This window comes from Cololabis saira, chromosome 20, assembly GCF_033807715.1.
Source record: "Cololabis saira isolate AMF1-May2022 chromosome 20, fColSai1.1, whole genome shotgun sequence".
NCBI classification, from domain to species: domain Eukaryota; kingdom Metazoa; phylum Chordata; class Actinopteri; order Beloniformes; family Belonidae; genus Cololabis; species Cololabis saira.
In genome coordinates this window covers 20,072,831-20,100,557 of record NC_084606.1, presented here as the reverse complement: position 1 = coordinate 20,100,557, position 27,727 = coordinate 20,072,831, and the positions used below count along the sequence as shown (strand labels likewise).

At 39.9% G+C, this 27,727-nt stretch overlaps 3 protein-coding genes and 3 long non-coding RNA genes across 6 annotated transcripts; all 6 read right to left on the bottom strand.

Moving 5' to 3' along the window:
* Window positions 1-1,878: 1,878 nt before the first annotated feature.
* LOC133420575 (protein mono-ADP-ribosyltransferase PARP14-like) lies at window positions 1,879-14,832 on the bottom strand. Its single transcript, XM_061710276.1, has 14 exons — window positions 14,607-14,832; window positions 14,407-14,531; window positions 10,045-11,565; window positions 9,712-9,948; window positions 9,303-9,527; window positions 9,155-9,209; window positions 8,881-9,027; window positions 6,490-6,552; window positions 6,230-6,406; window positions 5,939-6,118; window positions 5,233-5,844; window positions 4,620-4,756; window positions 3,551-3,731; window positions 1,879-2,801 (listed from the first exon to the last, which is right to left on the bottom strand). The coding sequence occupies exons 1-14, from the start codon at window positions 14,776-14,778 to the stop codon at window positions 2,515-2,517; spliced, it is 4,119 nt and encodes a 1,372-aa protein (XP_061566260.1). The 5' UTR covers window positions 14,779-14,832; the 3' UTR covers window positions 1,879-2,514.
* A 747-nt stretch (window positions 14,833-15,579) lies between these two features.
* LOC133420676 (protein mono-ADP-ribosyltransferase PARP15-like) lies at window positions 15,580-19,862 on the bottom strand. Its single transcript, XM_061710440.1, has 4 exons — window positions 19,304-19,862; window positions 18,170-18,306; window positions 17,758-17,938; window positions 15,580-15,997 (listed from the first exon to the last, which is right to left on the bottom strand). The coding sequence occupies exons 1-4, from the start codon at window positions 19,758-19,760 to the stop codon at window positions 15,711-15,713; spliced, it is 1,062 nt and encodes a 353-aa protein (XP_061566424.1). The 5' UTR covers window positions 19,761-19,862; the 3' UTR covers window positions 15,580-15,710.
* On the bottom strand, window positions 19,777-20,664 carry LOC133420479 (uncharacterized). Its single transcript, XM_061710171.1, has 3 exons — window positions 20,007-20,664; window positions 19,826-19,888; window positions 19,777-19,784 (listed from the first exon to the last, which is right to left on the bottom strand). Exons 1-3 carry the CDS (start codon window positions 20,566-20,568, stop codon window positions 19,777-19,779), a joined length of 633 nt encoding a protein of 210 aa, XP_061566155.1. The 5' UTR covers window positions 20,569-20,664.
* Window positions 20,665-20,674: 10 nt separating this feature from the next.
* Window positions 20,675-21,810, bottom strand: LOC133420677 (uncharacterized). The gene is made up of 3 exons (XR_009770611.1): window positions 21,719-21,810; window positions 21,062-21,178; window positions 20,675-20,928 (listed from the first exon to the last, which is right to left on the bottom strand). It is a non-coding gene; the product is annotated as an uncharacterized LOC133420677 (long non-coding RNA).
* A 3,285-nt stretch (window positions 21,811-25,095) lies between these two features.
* Window positions 25,096-26,289, bottom strand: LOC133420685 (uncharacterized). The gene is made up of 3 exons (XR_009770612.1): window positions 26,247-26,289; window positions 25,708-26,011; window positions 25,096-25,276 (listed from the first exon to the last, which is right to left on the bottom strand). It is a non-coding gene; the product is annotated as an uncharacterized LOC133420685 (long non-coding RNA).
* LOC133420686 (uncharacterized) lies at window positions 26,282-26,708 on the bottom strand. The gene is made up of 3 exons (XR_009770613.1): window positions 26,654-26,708; window positions 26,461-26,567; window positions 26,282-26,351 (listed from the first exon to the last, which is right to left on the bottom strand). It is a non-coding gene; the product is annotated as an uncharacterized LOC133420686 (long non-coding RNA).
* Between the last annotated feature and the right edge of the window lie 1,019 nt (window positions 26,709-27,727).

Below are 27,727 nucleotides of genomic sequence, written 5' to 3'. Positions count from 1 at the left end.
AGGAAAAAATATTAACTCTTATTTGTAGCTGCAGAGGAAAAAAATAATCTCACGAGGAGCCTCTTCAGCATAATACAGCGGTCAAAAAAAAAAAGAAAAGAGAAGAGGGATACAAAACATGTACTGTATGTTGTATTATACAAATTTATTGAAACATATGGCTCTTCAGTAGAGATTTCATATGGATCCAGACCGTTAATAATCATTATTTTCTCCATATACTGCTCCCTGGCTTCCTTGTTTAAGGTATGCCGGTAAATTCCAGTTCCTTTCCAGCAGTTTAACATATTTTTTTTTGCGTTCCGTCTGTTCACTTGTTGAAACAGAAAAGCATCCAGTCTCCTCTCATCAAAACAAATGCAGCGAGGGGACAGGAGTTTTCCGGCAGTACGCGCTGGTGCTCATGGGAAACGTAGTGTTCTTTCTGGTAAAACACTACCGCTTTTGTCCAAAAGATGCCGCCAAACTCAGAAAAGCTGAAAGTTACGTTGTGCTGCTTTAAGGTCTATACACTGAAACACTGCAACACTGCAACGCTGCAACCTGCGTGAACACTTGGTGAAAAGGATAATATTACAATACTATTTTACTTTTTATAATCTAACACTGCGATTGAAAGGAAGGAGAACACGACAGGTTTGGTTTTCTGAAAGGCAAGGCAAGGCAAGTTTATTTATATAGCACAATTCAACACAAGGTGATTCAAGGTGCTTTACATTGACATTAAAAGCAGCAAGACACAATTGTACAGTAAGAAAGAAAGAAAGAAAGGCTTTTGCAGGTGCAGATAAATACAAGCAAGGTTCCTGGATGGGGTATGTCCAAATCAAGATATCAGAAAATCTCAGCAAATAATTGTAATTAGATAATACACTGTGGTTTTTGTAGAGAATCCTTTCAGGACCCCGACATAAACTAAGTTTTTCCTATAAGTACTAACACCTTCATCCATGGACTTTGAAGAAAAACACTGGAGTCAGGTTTCGGCTGGTGTTCCATTCAAATACTGCGAAGGTCTTTATTGTAAGAATTACAATCAGTACCAAACACAGGAGAGCCGGCTTCCCGGTGACGGACTCTGAAAACTTGTAGATTTTTCTCTCTTTTATACTGTTCAAAAACCAGGGGCTGCCCCCAAGCTTCAGCAGTCTTTCTCCGTTATGCGCAATCTGTCTCATTTACGCCCCATCAGACAGTTTCTGCCTTCAATTCAAACCCAAACAGGCCCCATATCTATGACATCACTGGTATATGTGTACAATTTTAGCGCATACATATGACTTTTTCTGTTCCCATCTGTTGACATCTGGCCCGCATCTATATTTGTTCTGCAACCAAATTCACCTCTCCTTCCTTATCTGACGCTCATTACGCTCCAATTTTTTCCTGTCTCGTCTTGATCAGATAGTGTTTGTCATATTCCCTTCCTCTGGCTCCAATGGTTGCATTGTCAAAAGCAGCAACACCTACTTCTCCTCATACTGCAGCCTCATAGCCATACATTTCTGCGCTCACCTTTATCCGCGCTACAGCTCTGTTGGGGCCTCTGCGTGTGTGTGTGCATGTGTGTGCTTCTCAGAGGCAATCTGCCCCGCGAGAGAAACACACTCATTCTGTCCCCCTCCTTCCCTCAGCCAAGTGCCAGAGAGATAAAGACCCACACACACACACACACACACATACAAATACATACTCTGTCTTTCTTTTTTCTCCCTCAGTTTAAAGTTCTTATATAGATTATTCTGGAATGAAAAGTTTCCCATGTTAGATTCTAACCAAATGATTATATATATATATATATATATAAACACCAATTCCTCTACATTTTGAGTGACCCATTTAGTCCCTCGTTACACTGTAAATCACAGACATAAAATATTGACTGATCCATCTTTAATATTGTCACTTAAACAGCAATTAAAATTAATTTCCACAGAATAACTGCACTTAAGTTCAAAGTTTCTTTTAGCATTGAGTATGTCCTCTTCTTTTCATGTTTTCAATTTGTACAAAAATTAATCAGAATATCAAGGATAAATAAGTGAGTAAATGTTAGACGTACTTAGAAATCATCAAGCCATTTTTCACTTGAGTAGAAACTTTGTAAGGGATACATTCATTCAATAAAATTTCAATAAATTCTGATTTCAGTTTACCCTAACTTAGCTTATCTCTTGAGCCATAGCTTTTAAACCAGATAAAATATGTTGTAAATAATCACTTATCAAAATGTATTCATTAACTGTCTCATAATTTATGGCGTTGTCACAGTTTAATGTTCGAAACATTCATAACGAGCTTAAAGCCACGCTACTGTATGTAACGCAAAAAAGCTTGTGTCAGCCACTTAGTAAGTTGCCATTGATTCGATTCAGGTATGTTGATGCAAGGAGACAGTAAAACCGGCTAAACCTGACACCTGTGCAGATAAACATTTCTTAACTACACTTTAGTACTTAATAACTGCTCTTGTAAACCCTCAAAATGGCAAAAGAAACCATTTTCCCCCAGCCCTCACTTAAATGTGATGAGGTAGTCTGCGTAAGCTTGGTCATCATGGAACACAACATACATGCCTGGGTTGTCCATTTTATCTACCACACTGTCGTAACGGCTGTGGGATTGCAGGTTGTCACGAGGCGGAGGCACGTTCATGCCACTTTGACCCTGAGTGTAGACGCCGGTCAGGACTCGCGCCACAAACATCAGCTGAGAACCATCAGGGCCTGGGCTGGAGTATGTGGGAGCGGCTGAGTAGCTGGCGTTTACAGCAAAGTATGTTCCAAGACCATATGCCGTTCCTGAGAGAGAGAAGAAGTAGAAGTTATTATTATTGTGCATGAATAATTTTCCTTTTCCCATTTTTCTATTCCCACCAAGATAAGATACGTTGAACCATTGTGTTCCCAAAGAACTATCGTCACCTGATCAAAACCACAATAACTCGTATCTCGAGCACTAAATCCTCTGGACTGAAGCTAAATAAAATGGGTTCATGTATGTTAAATAATAAAAAATACATAAACCACCCCAAATTTCAGAGCTCTAAGCATTAGCACTGACCTCATCAAACCAGGGGCACCTCCAAAATCTTTCATAGAGGTGGCCAGATGGGGCCACTTAAATTCTTGGGGTGGACACCAAAACTAAAAGCCATCATTACTTACTTTATTACTTACTTTATTATACTGTTGTAGTATACAGGCTCAGAAATACTTAAGGAAACGCGTACTGATATGCATTTGGCCCAAATGATTTGGGATGAAACGCATAACACACGATAGAATCTTTTTTTTTTTTTTTTATTGAGGCAAGTGGGGTGGCCAGCAAATTTGTAGGGGGGGCCGTGGGCGCCCCAGGCCACCCCCTGGTGGTGCCACTGCATCAAACACAGATGCTAATAAAGCTTTAAATGCAGTATATGTATTTTCTCTGCCATATTCTAGACATGTCTCTTATTCCTCCTAAACTTCCAGGATTAAGTGGATTTTGATAAATAAAAAAATGCAATTTATTTCTTTTTTTGTTCAAGTAGTTGTGGATTGCTTACCATTTTGCCCAGCAAAGCGCCTGTTGAACCCAGTTTTCATGATGGAGTCAGAGTTTTCCAGCGTGGTTCCGTGGTACAGAAACTTTTCACTTGCACCGCCGTCCCGAGTGTTCTTCTCAGATATAAGCTTCTTCTGTGCCTCGTAGGCACGGCGGAGATGAATATTCTGCAAGCGCTCAATCTAACAGGAAAAATTAAAACAGTGACCAACCAAACCTTCTGTCCTGCATAACAATTTTGTAGCTTTTCTTGAGTGCAAAGCATTCAGATGATTTCCTTAACTTGTGTAAATGATTTCCAAAGGGAATTGTGTTTAATATTTCGATAAAGAAATATGATTGTTAATTCAAATTGTTCTACAGTTAAAAAAGAATAAAGGTCCATGGAAGAAGTAATGCGATATGTTAGATAACAACATCTTTAACTGTGGAGTTTTTTTAGATGAGTTAATTTTCTGCTCTGTATTTGAATGATTGTTGTATTTATGTTCAGTTTAATCATAACTGAACCCAATTAGGAGACGAAATAACACAACATTTTTTTTTTAATTTTCATCTATTTAACCATGAGACGATACATCTGGACCGGCCATAGATCTACATATCAGTTTATAATAAAAACTCTCTAAAAACATAGAAAGTAAGCCCAAATGCAGAAGCAGTGTGTGGAAAAATAAATGCTCTCTTTCTGCTTCCAAAGGAATTGAGAGTAAAAAGGCAGCAAAGTGCTGCTTATGAACTGCATTTGATTAACTCATCACTAATAAATAAGAGCACCTCGATGGAAGCTAAGGTTTTGAAAGTTTTTACTGCCTTGAAATGTTCAGGTGTGCGTACTGTATGATGCACAGACAAATTGCAAAAGCCTAAGAACTGCATATAATCCTCTACTTGTCAAGCTTAGCATCCTAAATGTTAAAGTTCACAATAATAAAAACAAAAGAAAGGCTACATAAGTATAACTTTTTGTAAGAGATGCCAGAAGAAACCTTCTTCTTTTTAAAAAGAGAAAAAGTAAATCCTCAGCTGCATTGTCACTACAAACGTCTTCTCCATAGAAAGCCACCAACCTTCATTACGGTCTTCTTGGCAGTCCGTTTGAAGGCCTCCTTCACAGTCCGGTACTCTGCAGAGGAAGGCTGCAATGCAACCACCTTCATGGTTTCGCCGATAGCCATGCTGTCCCAATAAAGAGGGAATGTGAAATCTGAAAAAGGTCAAGAGAAAGACACAAAATTTTACTAGATGATGCATAAATTAAGTCAAAAGTCATCAGTGTAAAAACTGATACGTGAAATAGGTAGAAGAATGTTAGGAGTGGGACTTTGAAAATAGGAGATGAAAAGCATCCTGGTTTGTTTGGCATCCATGTAAACATAATCTTTTAACAATAAATAAGAAAGATCTTGATAGCTGTATATCTCTTGGCATAGTTTCAACTCACAATAATCTACTGATTTACTGTACTAATAGAACTGGAGTTACATGGGATAGCTACTGTTTTAGATTTATTGGTTCACATCCAGCTGTCACGCTCGGAGTGTTCACTGCTCATGCGAACACTGATTCTTGGGTACATTCTGTCCTCCAAAGAGGAGTCTACATGGATTTAGGGAAAAGGCCACTCTAGGACCTTTGCATACATCCAGATGTGAATAGAGTGAGTTTGTCTGTGCCTCTCACCTGCCAGGTTTTCAAGTCGTTTCAGTTTCGTCTGCTGCAAATTTGCTGTGGCTTCCATCCTCTGCCGGTCTACAGTCCACAAGACTCCCTGCACATCCACTATTCCTCCTGCTATATCCCTTGTTTCCAGTTTGTAACTGGCTGCTTTGGAAAGTCGTTCCCAGTGGCCATTTTGCCCGAGGATGCACCATGCCACACGGGAGTACAGATCGTCCTCCTCTTTGACTGCCATCTTTCTCCTAAGATTGCCTTGCACAGCTGCATTAATCATCCCTATTGCCTGGTTGACCCCATCATTCAACCCGTCCACTGTTAAGTTTCCTGATGGGTCCTGTTGCATGTACAGACCAGAGGTCTCTGCCAGCTGCTTCAGATCCATCATGTCATCTTGGGAGAGGCTCTCAAGATTCTCCTTCTTGAACGTTTGTGTGGAGCACTGTGTTTTATACAGATTCTTCAGCTTTACCATGGCATCATCAACATCCTTTTTAGATAGACCCCAAAACAGGAAGGTGGATTTCTGACTTGTGGAGCTGGTTTGGAGAATGCTTAGATCTGCTCTCAAGGGCTGGGGTGAATGTTGTGGTGCCAAAGGCATTGGAGGCACTGAGACTGGAAGAGAAGTCAAACAAACCTGTGAAAGAGTCCATTAAAAAAATAATAATAATCAAAGTCTAATTTAAGAATGTACATTTTACAAAATCACCTCCTGTCCTTGCATTGGCAAACATCTGCATTGCTTCCTCTTTGAATGCCAGGAAGACGTCGATCTTAATTAGCACAAGGCGGATGTTGGTGAGGTTGTGAAAGAGTTTGGATGAAGTAGCAGCTTTGATGCCTCTGAGGATTGCACCTGCCACAACACCTGGGTCCAATCCACCAGTTCCTGCACACACAGGTCATTTACCTTCAGAATTAAAACTTAGTCTTTAAACACAAAACTCAAAGAAAGGTTTGTTTTATAATGATCACTGAGGATGTCCAACAGTTCACTTACCAGAACAGATGGCAGGGATTGCGACTGACTCTAACTGAGAGTTTTCACAGTGGTCAATGATGCTACACACAAGTCCCTCAATGACACTTGCATCCTTTTGTCCACACACATGTAAAATGGCTTCACAGGGGAACGACCCGGCTCCAGTCACAAAAATCTGTCCTCGGTTCACATTTGCTACAAAGACAGCAGAGGAAACAGGGGTGAGTGGCAATGAAGCGTATTTTGCTTTACGATGTTCAGCTGTGCTCCTTTCTCACCTGCTTTTAGCTTCGCTTCCACACGGGGTCCAGCTACTGTCAAGATATCTTTGCACACCCCATCTGTGAGGCAGAAGACCATGGGTTGGCAGATTTGAAGATTTTGTCAGATCAATTACCAAAACGTATTCTGTGTCTAAGGATTCGTGATTTCCTGTACCATCTTTGATTGGTTATTTAATAATAAACTAATCAAACTTTTTAATGTAGTTGCTATAACACCCACCCAATACATACAAGTGCTACTGCTCAAAGCGAATTTCCCCACTGAGAGATGAATAAAGGACAATCTAATCTCTAATCCAATCTAATAAATCAAGGTAAACATTGTTTATAATTTTTATGCAGAAGATTAAGTTTCATACAAACTTGGTTATAATTTCACTGCTCAAGCATTATTTAGATTTTATAGATTTAAATTATGACCCACAAACACTGGCTGCTGCTCCTAACAAGTTTAAGGAATTTGGCCAATCAAAAGAAAATAACCTTTTAGGAGGGAGGGAGGGAGGGCCTTGTTTTGATGTGGCAATTTGGCACTGAGCATTAAGTAAAATTGAGTTAAATTTTTTTTCATGATGGTTATTCAGACTAATAGGGTTCATCTAGGAAACAGCCTCTAGAACATTTCAAGGCAGTCATGATATGTTCAACTTAGAAGTGACACTAAAAAGAAGGTAACATGCTATAAAAGGTACTGCAAGAACCAATTCACACCCATATTTTCTACCAAAAGATTACTACTTAATATAGATTACTTACTGGAACTGATGGAGGGAAAAGCTGGTAACCAATAACATTCATCCTTCATTCTATACATCAAATTTATTTGACCATGTACAAGATTTTGTTTTTGGTTGTTTTTGGAGATTTTTCAATAGATTTCATAAACGCTGTATACTGAAGTAATACCACAAATACCCACTAGATGTCCTCAGTTCCTCCCTCATCACTTGACTCTTTCATCCAATTTTGATTTTCCAGGCAGTTCCTGTGCAAAGATATCTGATATTTTGGTTTCACCCAGTTAATTCGTTTCCTAAGGTGATTGATACTCTTTTCTTAGTAGATCAACTCAAAACACAGAATGTATGCTTCTGTTTTGCATATTATTTAAACTACTTAAAGGTATTGTGACATGAAAAACACATTTTTCTTGATTTTTTGTGTTTTGTTGGGTGTCTTGACATCAATTACACCCACAAAACAACGAACTTTTAACATTCAGTGTATTGTGTGCTTTCTGGGATTTTCCGCATAACTATGCAAAAACGGCGCACCTGGTTTGGTGGCGGGCCGTGACGTCAAGGCCCGCTAAATCACCGCCCCCTCCACCCAGCTCCCTGCCTCCTCTCCTCTCCAGCGCACCATAAAGGCTGATTTATGGTTCCGCGTTACACCGACGCAGAGCCTACGGCGTAGGGTTACGCGGCGTGCACACCGTACGCTGAACCCTACGGCGTAGGCTCTGCATCGATTTAACGCGGAACCATAAATCAGGCTTAACACGGAGCTGTTTAGAGCCTCTTCTGTTCTAATCACCGGAGGAAAACTGCTAAGAAGACCCGCGGCCACTGACTGGACTTAAGATAAGGGGACCCTGCTGCTTGCATGCCTTTATTTTTATGATTGTTTGCTGTGGACTGTCTGCTTCGCCCTGCTGCTTTTCCGTGCATGCTTCGCCTGTCGCTCCCGGCTTAACTCTACGACGCCGCTGTGAGCGTATTGCTCGCGGGGAGCTGCGGTCCCGGTCCTCTGGTCCCGGTTGGACTTAATCCCCGGGCTGTAGTCGCCCTGTCTGGGCTGTGTGTCGGTGTTTGTGGTTTTGTGTGCGGGCGTGTGTGTGGAGACGCCGGCAGAAGTGTGTAGCGGTTTGTTGGAGGAGGTTTGGAGGAGGAGCGGGGCAATGATTGACAGGAAAGGGGAAAAAGGAAGCGTTTTTCACGGCGCAAAAAAACACTGTCATAAAAAGCCAGGAATGGAGTTCTGGAGTGAAGTTTTTCTTGTTACACTCTTTTAGACACATTTGAGGGATGTTGGCCAAGACTTTTAATAGTGTTAAAAGCATGTTAAAAATTATGTCACAATACCTTTAAATCTGTAAATGCCTACACTGTGATTCTTACGCCATTCAACCTGCCTCCCGACCTGTGTTAATTTCTGTTGCCATGTCATTTAGTAAATGTTGAGATTAACTGTGAATACAGTACATTATATTCAGATGGTACTTAAAGAAAAGGCAGGTGGTGATTATTTCATATTCCATACAACTGCACTTACTTTGATGTAAGCATAAATAATATTTAATATGAGGCTAGAAACAATTTTATCATTTTAATATGTCTTTGGTGCTTGAAAAAAGATCCATCCGTTCTTTATATCCTCACTTACCATTCTGAAAATCTACAAAGTCTGTTGTGTTCACCACAGCATCTGTAGTTTCGTTAGTGATGTCACCGAATATCAATTCTACTTTGACCCCGCCTCCTGCTGTCATGGTGATATCATCAAGATCGCTGGTGAGGGGTCTGAAGATTGCTAAAGGGAAGACCAAGACAAAATGTCCCATAATTGAGCAATATGCAGCCTGATGGGTGAGAATGGTAATGAAAGTGGTTAAATAATAAATCAATAAAAATCCTTTCTTGGCAGTTCTCTGGTTTACCTTGGCCCCCCTGGTTCATATTTGAGATGAGGTGTTTCTTCATTTCATGGTAGCACTGCAAAATTATTGAAAAAAAATTGTTACATAACACAAACATGCACACAAAAAAACTATTCATGAAATTCACAGACCAGCGTTTAATAGTCACCTCCACAGAGTCAGGATAACCAGGTTTGATGATAATGTGGATGGTAGACAGTGACCCACCGGGAGAAGATAATCCAAACTCGCAAACTGCGTCTTTCAGCAGTCGAATGGCTTCTTTTAGAGGGTACTTCAAGACAATGCCAGGGCCGATCACTGGAATGGCCACTGAAGTAAAGCCCTGCTGTACACAGAGCTCCAAGCACTTCTTCAACCCTTTACCAAGTGCCTACAAGGCAAAAGTGGGACATTTCCTTGTAATTTCAAGAGCTGTAATTACATTCTGAGTTAATATGTGCAGCTGTGTAGCTCAGACATTATTACAGTGGGAACTATTGTTGGAAAGTATTGTTATTGTTGGAAAAATTTGAAACCAGTCCACTAGGGATATCTTTGAGGGTTTTGAACTTCACCTGCACACTATTTCCTCTGACACCATCCCATGGTGAACACTCTATGAAAAAGATCCTGGAGCAGCTCAAAGATGCAGACGCGACAATCGGCATAACATCACCAGGGGCGAGGGTACTGATCGATGCCGTCATGTCAAAGGTTGACTTGACAGTGCTTCCTCCTTTTCGGAGCAAGTCTTTACCAAGTTTTGTGGATTCCAGCTGCTTTTTCAGCATAGGTGCCACCAAAACATCCACCTGTGAACACATTGTGAAAAACGGTGTAGGTTACTTACATTTTGAGTCAATACTTTGTATGTAATGAAAAGTAAAATAAAATAGAAACAGCCAAACCTGCTCATCTTCTAAACTGGACAGCTTGATATTTAGGTTTATTTTGCTGATCGCAGTGCTTCCGACAGAGCTGAGGCGGGGTCTGTCAGTGGAAGGTCCACTTGGGATGCTGCTGATATGTTGTGGTTTGGTTTTCACAGACTGTGAGAGGACATCTTGCTGTTCCCTGATCAGGACGTGACAGGAACTCTCAACCAGCTTCTTGCTATCTCGACCATTTCCCTGGAAAAGGCGCATAGCTCCTGGTCCATCAAGAACCAAGGTGTCTAATGTCAGGCTGGATAAAGCAGAGATAAGGGCCTGGTGGGTCTCCTGGACGTGACAACGAGGACCAGACAAGAGCACACATGGGTGGGGAAAATGGGAGGCTTTCAACGTCACGTTGGTCTGCTTCATGCCAAGTAGACGCAGGATTTCATCAAAGCTATCAACCAATTCAGGATGCATCAGGTTCAAAGTCTCTTGAGCTGAAACTTGATTCATTTGGTAGTCGTGAAGAACTTCTTTGAGCTTGGTCACATGTTCGGTGTACCCCACCAGTTGTACCGTGGTCACTGGGGGTCCACTGGGTCCTGGGATGAAGCTGACATCCACCCTGAGCTCCCCGCGGTTCGCCTCGTTCTTGGCTTTGTTGAGGACTTCTTTCAGGCTGTTCACATCTGGAGGTCCAGCTGCTGCCCCCTGCAACGGTACAATGACCACCCTCAGGTCTCTGAGCAACATAACCTCAGCCTCGTCCAGGGACACAGAGGACAAGCTGGACAGAAGCAGGTCTGACCCGATGTCCAGTGAAACTGGATTTCTGAAGGTCTGCTTGAAGCGGGCATCATACTTGGAGATGGCACCGCTGGTTTTCATGAAAGTTAATAAATCTGTGGCGAGATTGAGTCTCTTCTCTTTTATCTTCTTGATCAACTCATTGAGTTTTGCAGCACCTGACTGCACCATCTCATCAGCACCTTCCAAAATGATCATAGCAGAGGCTCTGGTGATTCTGACCTCTGGACAATCAGCACGCATTTCTCGACTGAACTCTTCTTTTACCAGTTTCAAGTGGTTCTCCACGACTGGCACCTCCCTGCGGGTCGGAAGGCTCTTCTCTAAAATCGCAATCTTCTCATTCACAGCTTCAACCTGTCCCACCACCACAGAATAACCACTCTCATGGTACACTCTCATATCATCAGTCACATACTGGCGGTCCTGCAGCAACTTCTTCACTTTTTTTGGCTCAACCACGTGATAGCACAGGTAGCTTTCAGTGATGGAGATGAAGATCTGATCCACCTGTAGCTCCCATTTCTCTGCAACAACTCCAAAAGCTCCTCCGGATCCCTTATCAACATCCCCCCTCACCACTGCCTCCTCCTCATCAAAATCTAACTCCACAGTGCAGTTGATCAAGGAGAGCTGCTTTTGTAGGACTTTGTATGCTTTAGGATTGTCTCTCAGGTAGTACATGAGGAAGATGTCGAGTTCGAAAATCTTCTCAAGACATTTTGTATTTGTTTTCTTAGATGTCTAAAAAAAGAGAAGAAACAAAACCAATCATAAGCCAGGGGTTATTGTAAGACCACAGAGTAATAATCCATATGTATTACATGTCTAAACTAAAATGCTACCACACCATCCACAACTACATGATCTACATGTGTAATATGTTGATCATACATAGTAATGAAAAAAGGTTACTTGTTGTTACTTGTATTTATTTTTGTTCTTTTTTATTATTTAAACCTGTCTGCACATTAGTTAGTACCATAATTTGGTAAAAAAAAATCTTAAAATAAATGTATGTGCCTAAATAGCTGTTAGAGGATTTATAATTCATTTTGATTATTCCTTGTTTTTTTTCTTGGTTCATTTATAATATATTCAGAAGTTTATGAACTTTGAACCCATCTTTTTTGAATATTCAACAAGATAAATAAAATGTTATTGTGTTATTTAAAAAATATACACATGTTGACTGTTTTAATTTATTTTTTGAATGTCTAATTTTTAATTATTTTGATTATTAGAATTAAAATTTGAATTCAAAATGAAAACTAAAAACGTTTCCTTTTATGAAAACAAATCCTGTGAAGTCTCAAGTCTGGAACAATCACACGACACGTCACAACTCCCTGTGCATCAGCACGTAGTGTTGTTCAAGCAGGCTCATTTTTATCTATCATCTGTTTATTGCCTACAAGTGATTCACGGGAGTGGGACATATATAGCCTCGCTTACTTTTTGCTCTAATTGTGCGAAAATAATCACCCTTTTTTGTGGATTATGTGACTATTTCATTAATTTATTGTTGGCATCAAGTTGGGATTTCCAGCTCTATGTCAGTAGTCTGTTATTAAAGGCCCGCCCAGAATAGAAATTCTGGCACCACGCCTGGGTGGGAGCTGACAGAACAAGAAAAAATCATTATATACAAGGGACTTTTTACACCCAATAATAATACCAAGCTCAAAGTTTCTTAAAGTTGAATTTAGTAAGATCATTTGGTGAGTAGGATCATTCTTCCACAGTCTCTTAATTTAATTGTTCTCAAAAATTGTTTAAACATATGCATTGGTGAACTTTTTTTTTCAATATCTGTGCATTTGTTCTACAAACGGACTCATTTGATTGTGATACTTTGGTATTTTGTGTTGCTAATATGCTATTAACATGTCGGTTCCTCATTTTTTTTTTTTTTTGAAAGACAAAATGCAAACAGCACAATACAACCCCCAGGGGGAGACACACCCAGCGGCGGAAAACCAGGACACAATGAACTATAGAAATACATTAGTCAATTCTTTCTTATTTTCGGTTCTGTTTTATCTGTCATGTTTCTTATCTTTTATTGCAGTTTTGCACTTTGGTCCACTGTGATTGTTTAAAGTGCTAACAGATACAGTTAGATTGCATTCCTGTCAGTTCAAGTGGTTTTGGTTAAACATATTTGTCTCTAAATAAATTAATAAAATCCAAATAAAGGTCATTCAACAATGTGTTTGGGCCACCGGGGTCTTCACATCCTCTGAGCGGCCTCCAATGATCGCGCGTGTTTCTTTAAAGGTATTGTGACATGAAAAACACATTTTTCTTGATTTTTTGTGTTTTGTTGGGTGTCTTGACATCTATTACACCCAAAAAACAACAAACTTTTAACATTCAGTGTATTGTGTGCTTTCTGGGATTTTCCGCATAACTGTGCAAAAACGGCGCACCTGGTTTGGTGGCGGGCCGTGACGTCAGGGCCCGCTAAATCACCGCCCCCTCCACCCAGCTCCCTGCCTCCTCTCCTCTCCAGCGCACCATAAAGGCTGATTTATGGTTCCGCGTTACACCGACGCAGAGCCTACGGCGTAGGGTTACGCGGCGACGCGCACTGTACGCTGAACCCTACGGTGTAGGATCTGCGTCGATTTAACGCGGAACCATAAATCAGGCTTAACACTGAGCAGTTTAGAGCCTCTTCTGTTCTAATCACCGGAGGAGAACTGCTAAGAAGACCCGCGGCCACTGACTGGACTTAAGATAAGGAGACACTGCTGCTTGCATGCCTTTATTTTTATGATTGTTTGCTGTGGACTGTCTGCTTCGCCGTGCTGCTTTTCCGTGCATGCTTCGCCTGTCGCTCCCGGCTTAATGCCGCGTTCCATTTACCTCGGAAATCGGAACTGGGAACTGGGAACTCGGGGGTGGTGAAGATTCTCCCACTTTACCAGTAGGAGATCCCACTTCGAGGGGCGTTCCAGTTGAAAATTCCGACTGGGAACTGGGAAATTCCGACTTCCGAGGACAAATGGAGCGCGGCATAACTCTCCGACGCCGCTGTGAGCGTATTGCTCGCGGGGAGCTGCGGTCCCGGTCCTCTGGTCCCGGTTGGACTTCATCCCCGGGCTGTAGTCGCCCTGTCTGGGCTGTGTGTCGGTGTTTGTGGTCGGTGTGCGCGCGTGTGTGTGAAGACGGCAGAAGTGTGTAGCGGTTGGTTGGAGGAGGTTTGGAGGAGGAGCGGAGCAATGATTGACAGGAAAGGGGAAAAAGGACCCGTTTTTCACGGCGCAAAAAAACAGTGTAATAAAAAGCCAGGAATGGAGTACTAGAGTGAAGTTTTTCTTGTTACACTCTTTTAGACACATTTGAGGGATGTTGGCCAAGACTTTTAATAGTGTTAAAAGCATGTTAAAAATGATGTCACAATACCTTTAAGCATCAATTTAGTAACTTTTTTCCACTTCATGGTGCACCATCTACAATCTCTAGTGTGATCACAGCAACAGTTTCCTGGAACCCGTCTGTCTGTCCGCTCTGAATTGAGCTTCCGGTAATCAGTCAACCAGCTGCTTCACAGCTGTTTAAAGGGTCGCTAAAACTCACCTGGGACTGGCTTGTCGAGGGCTGGTCTGGGGTCTGTGCTGAATCAGTTCGACTCACAGTCAGCCGGAGTTCTCCAGCGGGAAGAGAGATTGTGTGAAACTTCCTCTGCAAGACTCTTTCCTGGTCTGTGAACACAGAAAAGTTACACGCTGAGAATAGCTGTAAATACATTAACTTTTTAAGCCAAGGTCGATGCTTACCCTCTTTCTCCTTGAACGAGACTTTATATATTTTTCCTCCGACCTTCTCAATCATCGCACAGTCACCTCCCCCAGAGTCTTTTCTTTTTTGAAAAAATCTCCAGATCTTCCCGTTCTCTCTGTCTGTCAGATCTCTGGCCTCAAAAAACAAAGGATACTGGTATTGATCCATTTGGCCAACAAGTTTAAACTGGGAGAGCTTCTACTTGTGTTTTTCGTGCGGAGAAAAACCTTAACTCTGAAATCTCTTTCACTTTCACCTCCGCATTATTACATATTTACAGACACACCCAGCAGCATATAATAGATGTTTAACATGCATGTAGCAGAAGAACATTTAGTTTTGAAAGTACAGTATAAGAAAAAAAACATATGAATAAGGTTTTTGTTTGTTACATAACAAGTACTTAAATAATAATTTTAAATTCAAACTAAACTAAAAACTGATTTCATATCATTCAAATCACGCGACACACCATAGCAAGATAAAGAAAACTGGGAACCAAAGAAGCACCAGTTCACATATGATGCTCCACTTAGACTAAATTCAAGTAAACAATGTAGTAAATTTCAAAGACTGAAGTTTCATGTTTTTCTTCCACTTCTATGTACTTGTTGTTTAGTCACATTTATTTTGTAAGCAATCACAAACTCTTCACACAGAAGTGACACCTTTAATGCTTTAATAAACTTTATTGCAGCTGTAGTCAACTGTAAACATAGACCCCAAACTCAACTTTAAATCAAAAACAGTTCCTTATCTTAGCATATATTAAACTTGTTTGTTTCCTTTTAAACACGCATCTTAGTCGTTAAAGTAAAAATCTTTTAACATTTAGTTTCCTCTGTGGGCAAAAACCAAAAATAACGAAAACTGCGAACAAGATAGAATCTGTATGCATAATAAATGTCTAAACATACATGTGAATGCAGATTTAAAACATTTAGGATACTTAACAGTTCTCCAGTCAATTTTTCATTCAACATAATATTTTGAGGAACACATCTATATCCATAAATTTAACAGAACAGCTGGATGTGAGTCGTGTACAAACGATAACCATATTAATGATGATTTCTTTTAAGGTTCACTCTAATGGAGTGTTAACAAAATGTAATGAGGTAATCTGGGTAGGCTTGGTCATCGTGGAACACGACGAACAAGCTGGGGTTCTCCATTCTATCCACCAGGCTGTCATAGCGATCGTCAGGCTGCTGGACGTTGCGAGGCGGAGGCACCCTCATGTTGCTGGTGCCCGGAGTGTAGACGCCAGTGAGAACTCGAGCCACAAACATAGCTTGAGTGCCATCATTAGCTGTCATGGAGTAGCTGCGATGAGCTGAGGAGCTGGCGTTTACAGCAAAGTAGGTTCCAAGACCATAGACGGTTGCTGTGAATCCAAAAGGGAAGGAAAAGTTAAAGGTTTTATAAAGTTGCATTAAAGCTCCATCATGGGTTTGCCTTTTCAAATACATGCAAGTGTCTCCTTTAAATAACCTTCAGTTGATGGCATATCAGAAAACGCACAACCCTAACTCCAAAAAAGTTCAAACACCGTGTGAATTATCACTAGAAAAACAGAATCCTGATTTTATTCAGAATACAACAAAGAGAGCAAATCAAATGTTAAAAGTGATACGTTTTACTTTTTGTTACAAAAGTATATATAGATAATCATTGTTTTCATTAAGAAAAACATTTAATTATTTTTGGATTGATGGCAGAAACAAAATCGTGAAACGTCATCTTCTTTCGGAGAAACTTGTTTAGCAAGAGAAAGCTAACCCCCATCCTGCATCTGTTACAAATGCATGGCTTCATCATAGCAGTACAGGTGCTGAACTGGTCTGCCTGCAGTCTCACTCTTTCACTATTTGGAAACATTTGGTGCATTATAAATAAAAAAAAAACATCAAGACTCAACTCAGTCAAGATGGGGGGATGCTAGACCATCTGAAACATTACAGGTTCCCAACTTTAGTTTTTTTAATCAAATTCTAATTCAAAATGACTTTGTTTATTTCTCAAGATAGTGTATTTATTTTGTGTTCTACTGAGAATAAAATAAGGGTTTAGAGAGAGATGGAAATCAATCATTCAGTATCCCAGCTTTTTGGAATTTGTGTCAACATAACTCAGGAAGTGGGAGGACGAATATTATATCAGTAAAAAGGACAAAAGTACATTATGGCAGTCAAACAATGGAAAGTTAATTTTGAATAAAAAGGATTCCTTGTGGTTTTCTTGGATGGGCTTGTGAATTTGATTCCAGAAAATGTTTTACAAATCGTGTTAGAAAGAGACTGGTTGTGCAACTGATCCTTCCGATATTGGATTATTGTGATGTTGTTCACTTTTCCTCTTCTAAATGTGTTTTAGCTCCTCTTAACAAAGTGTACAATAGAATCTGCAGATTTATACTGGACTGTCCTTATCATACTCACCATTGTTCAATGTACCAGTCTCTTCACTTCCCCTCTCTTCATACTCGACGACAGACACACTGGTTTCAATTTATATTTAAATGTATTTATTATGATTACCCGCCTTATTTAAAACAGTATTTGGATATCAAGTACAACTTACATCTAATTATCAAACCAGGCAATCTAGTTATCCTTACTTTGCAGTGCCTCACAATAGGAAATCAGTAGGTATAAAAGCATTCATGTTCAAAGGTCCAAACGACTGGAACCATCTACCTGTAGTTATCAGATCATCGCAATCATTAATCTGTTTTAATCAAGTCCTATCCACCTACCTTGAAACACCCTGCTCCTGCTTTCATTAACTCTGTCACCATATTTTTTTATTTTCTCATCTAATATTTGTTCAAACTCTGGTTGCAATTTTGTCGAAGTGATTTTTGTATATGTCTGTCTTGTTTGTTTTTTTTTTGGTTTGATTGTTTGTTTTTGTTTTGTTTTCGTGTCTGTATTGTATTGTATTGTCTTTTCTCCTTTCACTGTATTGTGCTGAGTTGTGTTATGTCTTGATGTTTTTTGTGTAGGACCCCCTCGTAAACGAGTTGTTACAACTCAAGGGGCTTATCCTACTATAAATAAACAACTTCAACAACAACAGTATCAGCACCACCACCTTATGTGTAGCCCAAAAATGCAGACCAATACTAGACGAAATGAGCATTACCATTTTTGCCAGAGAAACTCCTGTTGAAGCCTTTTGTTTTGATTGAATTGTAGGTGTCCTGACTCGTCCCGTGATAAAGAAGCCTTTCACCTGCACCCCCTTCTGGCTTGTTCTTTTCAGACATGTGCTTTTTCTGCAGTTCATACACACGACGTAGATGAACATTCTGCAAGCGCTCAATCTGACAAGAAAAAAAATGTATTTGGTTGTATTAAACCATATTTGAACAAAAACGACAGCCCATGGATACAACACAAGATGGAAAATGAGCATCTGATCTTTAAAAAAACATGTCAATTTTAGTATTAACCAGGTAAAACTGCACTTAACTGAAGATATTCATATATTTATTGGCAATTTCTTTAAAAAAAAAAGGAAGATCTAAAAATTGAAATGAGTGAAAGCCACCAACCTTCACAACAGTCTTAGTAACTGTTTTCCTGAAGGCCTCTAGTACAGTGCGGTACTCTGCAGAGGAGGGGTCCACCAAAACCTGTTTCAGATCTTCAGCAGGGGTCATAGCGTCCCAGTACAGAGGGAAAGTGAAGTCTGGGAAAAAGGTTATCAGTGAAGAGAACATAAAACATTCAAAAGACTTCAAGATATGACCCCCCCTCCCTTCAACTTGTCTGTCCTCCTAGTAGCACTAGCAGCTGAGCGTGCAAGCAACTCATCTACGTCATAATAGTGTTAGATTAAATGGTTTTAAAATAGACATAATGCACCTTCTTCAAACGTCAAAACCACCCTTTTTATAAAAACGTAATTATGTATTTCTTTTAGGGCTGTTCGATTTTGCCCAAAAATAAAATCTCGATTTTTTTCTCTCAAAATCCAATTTTCGATTACGATTATTTTGTGAATTGACAAAAGGCAAAGAAATGATTTCAAATATGCTGTTTTTTTATTGAACATTTGCCCCATTGGGCTTTAAGTGCAAACTTTGCTCTTATTAAACCAAAAATGAATGAATAAAGTGCAAAACTCTGTAAAATAAGTTGAAAAAAAGTTTTAAAAAATATAATAAAATATAAAGTTTTATCTCTGAAAAAAAAAATCAGCACTTGCAAACATACAGTAAGTTATATTTCCAATTAAATAAAACAAGACATTTTCTAATTAAACTAAACTGGGTCTTTGCATGCTAAATAATAATGCAACCCATGAAGGAGGTAGAGGTGTGTAATGTCAGTCATTACATTTGCTGTTCACATTTGCAAGTTTTTTGCAAGGAACACGAGCCGGTCTACCGCATCTGGCTTGAGGGATGCCCGGTGGCATGTTACAACGCCCCCTCCTACACTAAAGAGCCTCTCTGATGGGGCACTTTTCGCAGGTATTGAGAGGTATTTCCATCAATCATTAATATGGTATCAATCATTAATATGTGTGCAGACAAGGTTAAAAAAAAAAAAAAAAAAAGGGGAAAAATCGATTTTACTAGTTTCACGTTTTAACATCATTCTAATTACATAATCGCGATTACGATTTAAAATCGATTCATCGAACAGCCCTAATTTCTTTGTAACACCCATGCTCCTCTTACCTTCCAGATTTTCAAGCCGTTTCAGCTTTGTCAGTCTGTGACATGTGGCCTCCATTCTCAGTAAATTTACACTCCACATGTTACCCTGCGCGTCCACAATGCCTTTTGCGATATTACGTTTTTCCAGATTATAATTGGCTGTTTTGGGAAGTCTTTTCCACTTGCCGCTACGTCCCAGGATACACCAGGCCACTCGAGGGTAGAGATTTTCCTCTTCCTTGAACCTCATCTCTCTCCTAAGGGGAGTGATACTGTGGAGCATCTGCTCCACCTGGTTGACCCCAGCTTTTAGTCCACTCACCAGCAGGCCACCGTGGCTGAGCGGGTTCTCCTGCACGTACAGACCCTCTGTCTCTGCAAGCTTCTTCAAGTCCTTCATATCACCCTGCGTGAGATCTGCCAGGTCGTCCTTTGTGAAGGTTTTTGTGGAGCAGTGAGCCTCGTACAGATTCTTCATCTTTGCTACAGCATCATTAACATGCTTTGTGTGAAGACCGAAGACCAGGAAGGTGGACTGCTGACCGGTGGGACTGGTACGGAGAGGTAAACTAACCTGCAGCTGAGGGGCCGTTTTCTTTCCTGATGCTGCAAAGCGAGACAAACATATTAAACTGGGGAAATACAATCGGATTATGTTTATATGAGAGCATAAATTGAATTCAGCAAGATGCATGTTTGATATGTGTCAAAATGTAGTCCGAACCTTGCCTGATAAGAACTTGACAGGAACTCTCGACCAGCTCTTTGCTCACTTTACCATCTCCCTGGAAGTAGCGCAGAGCCCCCGGTCCGTCTAGAACCAACGTTCCTGAGGTCAGGCCGGCTAGAGCAGACTTAAGGGCCTCATGGGTCTCCTGGACCAGACAAAGGGGACCAGACACAACCACACATGGACGTGGAGAATGTGAAGCCTTTAATGTTGCTTTTGTCTGCGTCAGGTGAAGCAGCTCGAAAACTTGGTCAAAACAGTCAACCAGGTCAGGATGTGGTAGGTTTAACACGTCTTCAGCTGGAACCTGATTCTGCAGAAAGTCACGAAGAACATCCCTGAGCTTGTTGACATGCTCCGTGTAGCCCACCAGCCGTACTTTAGCCAATGTGTTTGCCGTCGATCCAGGAACGAAGGTGACGTCCACTCTGGGCCCGCTGCGGTTTACCTGGTTTTTGGTTTTGATGAGGATTTCTTTCATCTTGTCTGCATGTGGAGGTAAAGCTGCAGGGCCTTGAAGCTTCTCAATCTCCAGACTCAGATCTCTCAACAGCATGGCCAGGGCCTCGTCCAGGTCATGAGAGCACAAACCAGACAGAACGAGGTCCGACCCCACTTCTACGGAAACAGGATTTATGAAGCTACCCTCGAAGTGAGTCTGGTACTTTGAGACAACCCCACCGGATTTCAGGAATGTCATTACATCCTGAGGGAGCTTAACTCTCTTATCTATTAATTCCTTCATTAGTGCATTTAATTTAGCAGCACCTGTCTGCACCTCTTTGATGGGCCCTTTCAAGAGGACAGTATTTAACTTTCCTTTGAGGATTTCAACCTTTGGGCAATGAGTTGAAATTACTCGAGTAAACTCTTGCTCTAGTAGTTTAAACTGCTTCTCTGTGACATGGCATTCCCTCTGGAAGAGAAATTCAGGAGAAAATGTGTAGCGTTTCATTCACGTAGATCCAAGAAAAGTTATTCTTTGCGACTTTTATGTCATTTTAAACATGCCAAGGATTTGTAGGAGCAACATTAAACAGCGAACTCACCTGTTGGTAACTGATAGGTTGATGATTAGTGGGTATGAGACCCTGAAATGAACTACAACTTCCATGACTCACATCTAGAAGTGAGATTTGGAGATTCTTCCTTTCCAAAGTCATTTCCTGTTATATGAGCACAAAAAAAACAGTTTTAAAATTATGTCTTTTCATCTGAAACAGAACACCTGAATAAGTTACCTGTTTATCTTACAGTTTATGGTTGATTGATGTGGCATCTGCTAGAATTTAAACGCTGAGGGCTTGAAAATCAGCTGACAAATCTTCAACTGTAGTCTCGAATCACTTTCACATTGAATAACGTGGCAAGAGTGTTAAATATAAGGACTGTAAAGAACCTACAGGAGACAAACAGTCCACATGGGCCCGCCGTGTAATCAAACAAGACTTTCTTTGGTATTTAACTCGTTATTGTTTTTTTTCCACCGCAAAACACGGCTTGACCATGAAATTGACGCTCGTTCTCGCGAGGTTTGAAGTGACGCATTTTAGGATGTAAGGATTTGTCTCAGTGCGAAACAACATTAAACAAAAGGGAGAAAAGCTCCTAGTTTATGAATTAATCATATGTTTCGGATCAGTACAAATTAACTCAGGCGAGGAAGCTCCCGGGAAGCCTCGGGTTTGTTTACAAATGTAACTTACCGAGCAGAGCGGCTCTTAATCCAGTTTTTCTGTCACCTCCCTAGAGGTTTTGCTTTTCTGTAGGCGAGTCATGAGCATCTGAAATTAATTTCTATACTAAATTTCAATAAACTTGACACTCCCACGTGGACTTTAGTCATGAAACAACTTTAATATATGTAGGTTTTTTAATTCAGTTTCACTTTCTTTTTTGAGCCAGCCTGTTTCTGGCAGCCCTGGAGTCATGTAAAGTGACACTCCCAAAAGACAAAAATAGTTCTTGTTTGAGTTTCCCTGCCTTATTGTTTTGCATGTTCAGATTTGACTGAGCTGTGTGCCCTCATGTCTTGTTTATTGATTAGTGATTTGCGGATCAATACTGAAATATCCATACTTCTGATACCTGTAGGGTTGCCACCCGTCCCGTAAAATACGGAATTGTCCTTTATTTGAGAAAAAAATGTTGCGTCCCGTATTGAACTAATACGGGACACGATTTGTACCGTATTTTCATTAACTTTTACACCATATTCTAGTTGAATTATTGAAATAAATTAACCTTTACACCATATTTTAGTTGAATTATTGAAATAAATTAACTTTTACACCATATTCTAGTTGGATTATTATTGAAATAAATTAACCTTTACGGTCCGGGGATTAAAGTATAATTTGTTTTTTCATTAAAACCAAAAACGAAAAAACGGAAACAGCGCCCCCATTTTCGTTTTTTCCTTTTAAATTCAAAACGGAAATACGGTTTCTGAAAAAACCAAAAAACCAAACAACCAAATCAAATAACGGCCGAAATTTGGTTTTTGTAAATTCCTTTTTTCATTTTTGTATGAATATGACGGCGGACAGACCGGAAGCGGAAGTACAGTGTAATACCGTCAAAATAATACAAACTTATTTTCGTACAGTACATATTATATTTATAATATCTTAGTATACAGTCTTATATGGCTTTATAGACTTAACCTGTGAGCATGATACTGTTGCTTAGTTGTTTTATGATGTTTGTATAGTTTTAAATTGTTTAATGCTCGCTGCCACAGTTTGCTCCGTTGCCATGGCGACCACAGCGGCGGCCGCCGGCTTTCCCATGTACACCAGAGGACGTCCACTCAAAAATGCTACAGTTTAACAGTAGCACGATGTCACAACATAACATTACAACCAGTACTCGAGTTGTAAAAAAAAATCAGGGGGGATGGTGGATTTTATCATATGGGGACAGATAATTTGTGCTAATTACAAATAATATAATATATTATAAATAATAGCAGTGACCAAAACACCTGCAGAAATACTGCAGGAATGACATAGCAGCAGTTAAATGCAGCCTCCTGTAAGCTTTAAATATCCACTGGGCTTACATCAAATACATCAAAACACAACAATAAAAAACAGTTTTCTGAACTTATTAATATGACTCTGTCCTTCACAGGATATGTAAAATGGATCACTGCAAAAACTCAAAATCTTAACAAGAATATTTGTCTTATTTCTTGTTAAAATGTCTAATTTTAGTAAAAAAAAATCTCATTACACTTAAAACAAGACTCATCACTGGAAAAAACAACAATTTTCACCTGTTTCAAGTAGATTTTCACTTAAAATTAGAAAAATCTGCCAGTGGAACAAGATTTTTTTGCTTGTAATGAGAAGATAAATCTGCTGGCAGATTTTTCTACTTATTTCAAGTGAAAATTTACTCAAAACAGGTGAAAATGGTCAAATAAGTTATTTTTCTGCTGTTATTTTTCTGGTGATGACTCTAAATGTTGAAATAGCAGTAAAACCACATTCATTGATGAAATGACATAAGGGATGGAAAGGAGGGATGGCAGTTTTACAGGGGGGATGATTTGGACCGTTTTTATTTCAGGGGGGGATGCCATCCCCCCTCATCCCCCCTCAACTCGAGTACTGATTACAACTGTTGTGTGTTTGTGTGAATGTGGGTGTGTGTCATGATTAGTGACAGGTAGACAGGTGATACAGCTGATCAGGCTGCCACAGAGATGCCACGGCTGATGCCGCTCTCTGGGGCAGATTCCACAGAGATAGCCTACCGAAGTTTAATTTATGCACGTTAACAATGGTCAACGTTGTATTAGACTGCTACTGCTACAGAAGTAGCATTTCCATGACATTTTTTTTGCATGAATTTGCAAGGTTTTCTTGATTAATCTCTCATTATTTCGGATTGATTCATATCACAGTTTGTTATGTTGCAATGCTGAGGAAGGAAAAACATGGCATAGTTTATAGACAGACAGGTAGAGAGGGGATACACAGCTGATCAGTGTCAGGGCACGAGGATCGATCGACATTGTCTGTGTGTGTCTAGTAAACGAGTCTGATACAGGCGTAATATGTTTTTGTCATTGTGTATGTGCTCGTTTTTAAGCCAGACTACGCTGCTCAGAATAGACGACAATAGAATAGTCTTTATTACCGTTATGCATCTCTGGAGGCTTTAAAGTGCAAAAACCCAAATACAAAGCAATAAACCTCACTCAGACATCATTTTAGCAGCATTCACAGTTCAATATATTGCACGTGTGTGTACATTTGTGTCAGTGCATATTAGAGATGAGGGTGATTATAGCTCTCTGGGGAAGAAACTGTTTTTAAGTCTGTTTGTGAGTGCTGTGATGCACCTGTAGCAACTGCCAGAGGGCAACAGGTCAAACATTTCAGAACCTAGATGTGATCTGTCCGTCCTAAATGATACTCTGTGCCCTGCTGAGGCAGCGGGAGGTGCCAAAGTTCGACAGGGAGGGGAGAGGCCACCCGGCAAACTTCTGTGCTGCTTTGATTCCCCCCTGAAGTCTCTTCCTGGTGGCCTCAGTGCAGGTTCCATACCACACTGCCATACCGTATGCCAGCAGGCTCTCCATACAAGAGTGCTAGGTCTTCAGTTTGGTGTCTGTTCTTCGCCAGGACTCTGGACGGATAATGCGGTGGTCCTCCTCACAGTTGGGCCGGCCCATGGATTGCCACAGATTGCAGTAAAATACACCCTGACATAACGTTAATATGTCTGACCCTGTAATGTGACCTTACATTTTGCCAATTTGAAAACAGTCAAAAGGTTGCAGGTGTATTGACAAAGTAGGGAATCATTTCAATGGTTTGAATGTGTTTAAACAAAACTGTATGTACAGTATGTGTGCGTGGGATGTGTTAAAACAATACAACTAGCACTTCAACCCAAACACACCACTCAAGAAACAGAGTACTCAGTAAACAAAAGAGTGCAAACAAATTCTAATTTATTAATATGAACACGAATAAACTTAACAGATTAACAAAAATAACCAAACAACCAAATAAAACATGAACTATTATGAACCAAAAAAATGTAAGAAAAAACTATTTATCCCCTAATAGTGTCTTTGAAAATATTCAGAGTGTCTTCAATGCCGGTCAGGATGAAGTTTTTCACCCGAAATTCCCCATCTCTGCATTTGGGGCAACTGGGCTCATGAGTCACCCACTCATCCACACATGTTCTGCAACCAATGAGGCTGCGGCAGCATGCGCCCACTACAGGCTCCTTCATTGGATCTGCAAGAAGCATGAAAATTGTATATCAGTATCTTCATGTCAATATTCACTGAAATCTCGTTATTGCATTACAGGGCTTATTACATATTTCATAGACAATACACAAATTCATGCAGGGATGCCTCAAAATATAGGAAATCCATCTATCCCCTTAATCCCTATTGTTATATGAGTAGGTACAACAGACACTTTAATTATCAGTCTGTTGTTTTAAAATCTGTGGGACAGACGTGAGCTGCTCAGTGAACACAACAAGACATACTGATAATTACAGGAAATGAACCTACTCATGTGACTATAGATAAGATAAGATAAGATATTCCTTCTTTAGTCCCACAATGGGGAAATTCGCAATTTGGATATAGAGGTTATTGTAATAGAATAATTTGCCAAAATCTTAAACAACCTCTTTTATGTTTTATCTTACACACCTCTGCAGATAACACATTTAAATGTGGCCTTGACAGACGCCACCTCCTCATCTGTCAAGGCGATTGTTGTTATCTTATTGGCCATTTGGCGCATTCCAAATGGGCCCATCGATGACATGTCCCACACTGCACCTAGTGAGACAACATAACAGAAACAATAAAATTTAAAAAATGTAACATTCATAAAGTCATTTCACATAAAACAATTATAATTCTTTTATAAAACTGTTTACCATTCCTATCATGCTGTGCTGTGGATCGCACTCCAGCAGGGCGCACACTATGCAGTAATCTTTTGCATCGCCTTGAAAAGAATAAAGAACCCTTTTTTATGCGTGTACTGACAGCAGTGTAGGCATCTCTGTTGTTCTTACATTTCTACATTTTGTAGCATGCGCACCTACAGATATCAAGCATCCATTATGAAATGTGTATTTAAAAGTACACTTTATTATGTGTACAGAAAAAAACAGTAGTTGTAGTAGTCATTGTAATTACCACATTGTGGAAACTGATTATCCAAGCATTTTTACACTGACCCGGATTTTGTAGCAGCTACAGGCAATCTGCTTCCTGTATTCATGCAAAGGCTCTGCTGTGGTGATGACCTCTGTGGATTCCTCAGTGAGGAAGTTTTCTGCAAACTGAAACGCAGTGTTTTTATCCACATTCACATAGTCACCAAGTTGGAAGAAGAGGACATTAATTTGGTAATAATTTATCTAGTCAGCTATCCAAATGATGATTTAATACCTTCATAACTAAAACTCTGCAGCTACTGGCATCCTGCTGTTTATTGTGGTGCACAGTCTCCACCTGCCATGCCTCAGCCCCTTCTCTCCATCCTTTTAAGGTAGTTCCTGGGAAACACAGAATAAGAAACAGTTAAGCATTTAGCCATACAAGTTCTTATTGTAAATCATTAATTTTGAGTAGTGCAGATTACCTCCAGTTGTAGAGAACTTTTCTTGAATAATAGTCCTCTTTCCCAAAGGAATCAATAAGGATGAGGGCCTTCTTGGGGATGTTGACAATCTTTAAAAAAATTCAATTTAAATTTCTGTAAGCAAAACAGTACTTTCTGAAGTCAGGTTAGCAAAAAAACTGTATAGGTACCTACATACCATAAGAATCCAGTGCACAGAAAAGTAGTATAGTATAGTATAACATTAAATCCTGCATATCAGAGCTCATTTCTCTGCGTGTGAGTCCTTAGGTCTCCATCTAACAGGACTAATAATGGACCCTATATGCTAACCTGGAACATGTTATTCTTACTTGCCTTGTGCTTTTCAATGAAGATGTGCAAATAGGCATCTATTACCTAAAATGTGAACAAAGAATGTCATAAAATTAAAACATAATACAATAGAAAGACTGCTATAAGCAGCCAAAAATAGCATATTGTATATCATGCACATATTATATATAACATATGACAGCAATACATGCATTATTATTATCATCATTATTATCATTACCAGTGTTATTACTATTATTATTTTTGCACTACACCCCACCCTACTATTTACGCATATTTACACCTCTTATAGGCAGTACTCGAGTTGAGGGGGGATGAGGGGGGATGGCACCCCCCCCCCCCCCCCCCCCCCCCCCCCCGAAATAAAAACGGTCCAAACCACCCCCCCTGAAATAAAAATTTCCATCCCTTGTCATTTCATCAATGAATGTGGTTTTACTGCTATTTCAACATTTAGAGTCATCAGCAGAAAAATAACTTATTTGACAATTTTCCCCTGTTTTAAGTAAATTTTCACTTGAAATAAGTAGAAAAATCTGCCAGTGGGACAAGATTTATCTTCTTATTACAAGCAAAAAAATCTTGTTCCACTGGCAGATTTTTCTACTTATTTCAAGTGAAAATCTACTTGAAACAGGTGAAAATTGTTGTTTTTTCCAGTGATGAGTCTTGTTTTAAGTGTAATGAGATTTTTTTTACTAAAATGAGACATTTTAACTAGAAATAAGACAAATATTCTTGTTAAGATTTTGAGTTTTT

Bases quoted from the DNA above. Each gene is read 5' to 3' on its own strand.
- LOC133420676 (XM_061710440.1), bottom strand. From the start codon at position 19,760: ATGAAGAATCTGTACGAGGCTCACTGCTCCACAAAAACCTTCACAAAG. The intron at 17,939-18,169 runs GTTGGTGGCTTT...TTTTCTTGTCAG, and splicing joins TTACTAAGACTGTTGTGAAG to ATTGAGCGCTTGCAGAATGT. The intron at 15,998-17,757 runs GTAATGCTCATT...TTGGATTCACAG, and splicing joins GAGTTTCTCTGGCAAAAATG to CAACCGTCTATGGTCTTGGA.
- LOC133420479 (XM_061710171.1), bottom strand. From the start codon at position 20,568: ATGCTGTTGAGAGATCTGAGTCTGGAGATTGAGAAGCTTCAAGGCCCT. The intron at 19,889-20,006 runs GTTCGGACTACA...CTCGCTTTGCAG, and splicing joins TCAAGTTCTTATCAGGCAAG to CATCAGGAAAGAAAACGGCC.
- LOC133420575 (XM_061710276.1), bottom strand. From the start codon at position 14,778: ATGGATCAATACCAGTATCCTTTGTTTTTTGAGGCCAGAGATCTGACA. The intron at 11,566-14,406 runs GTGAGTTTTAGC...CTCTTTTTTTAG, and splicing joins CCTCGACAAGCCAGTCCCAG to ACATCTAAGAAAACAAATAC. The intron at 9,028-9,154 runs GTAAACCAGAGA...TCTTCCCTTTAG, and splicing joins TATGAACCAGGGGGGCCAAG to CAATCTTCAGACCCCTCACC.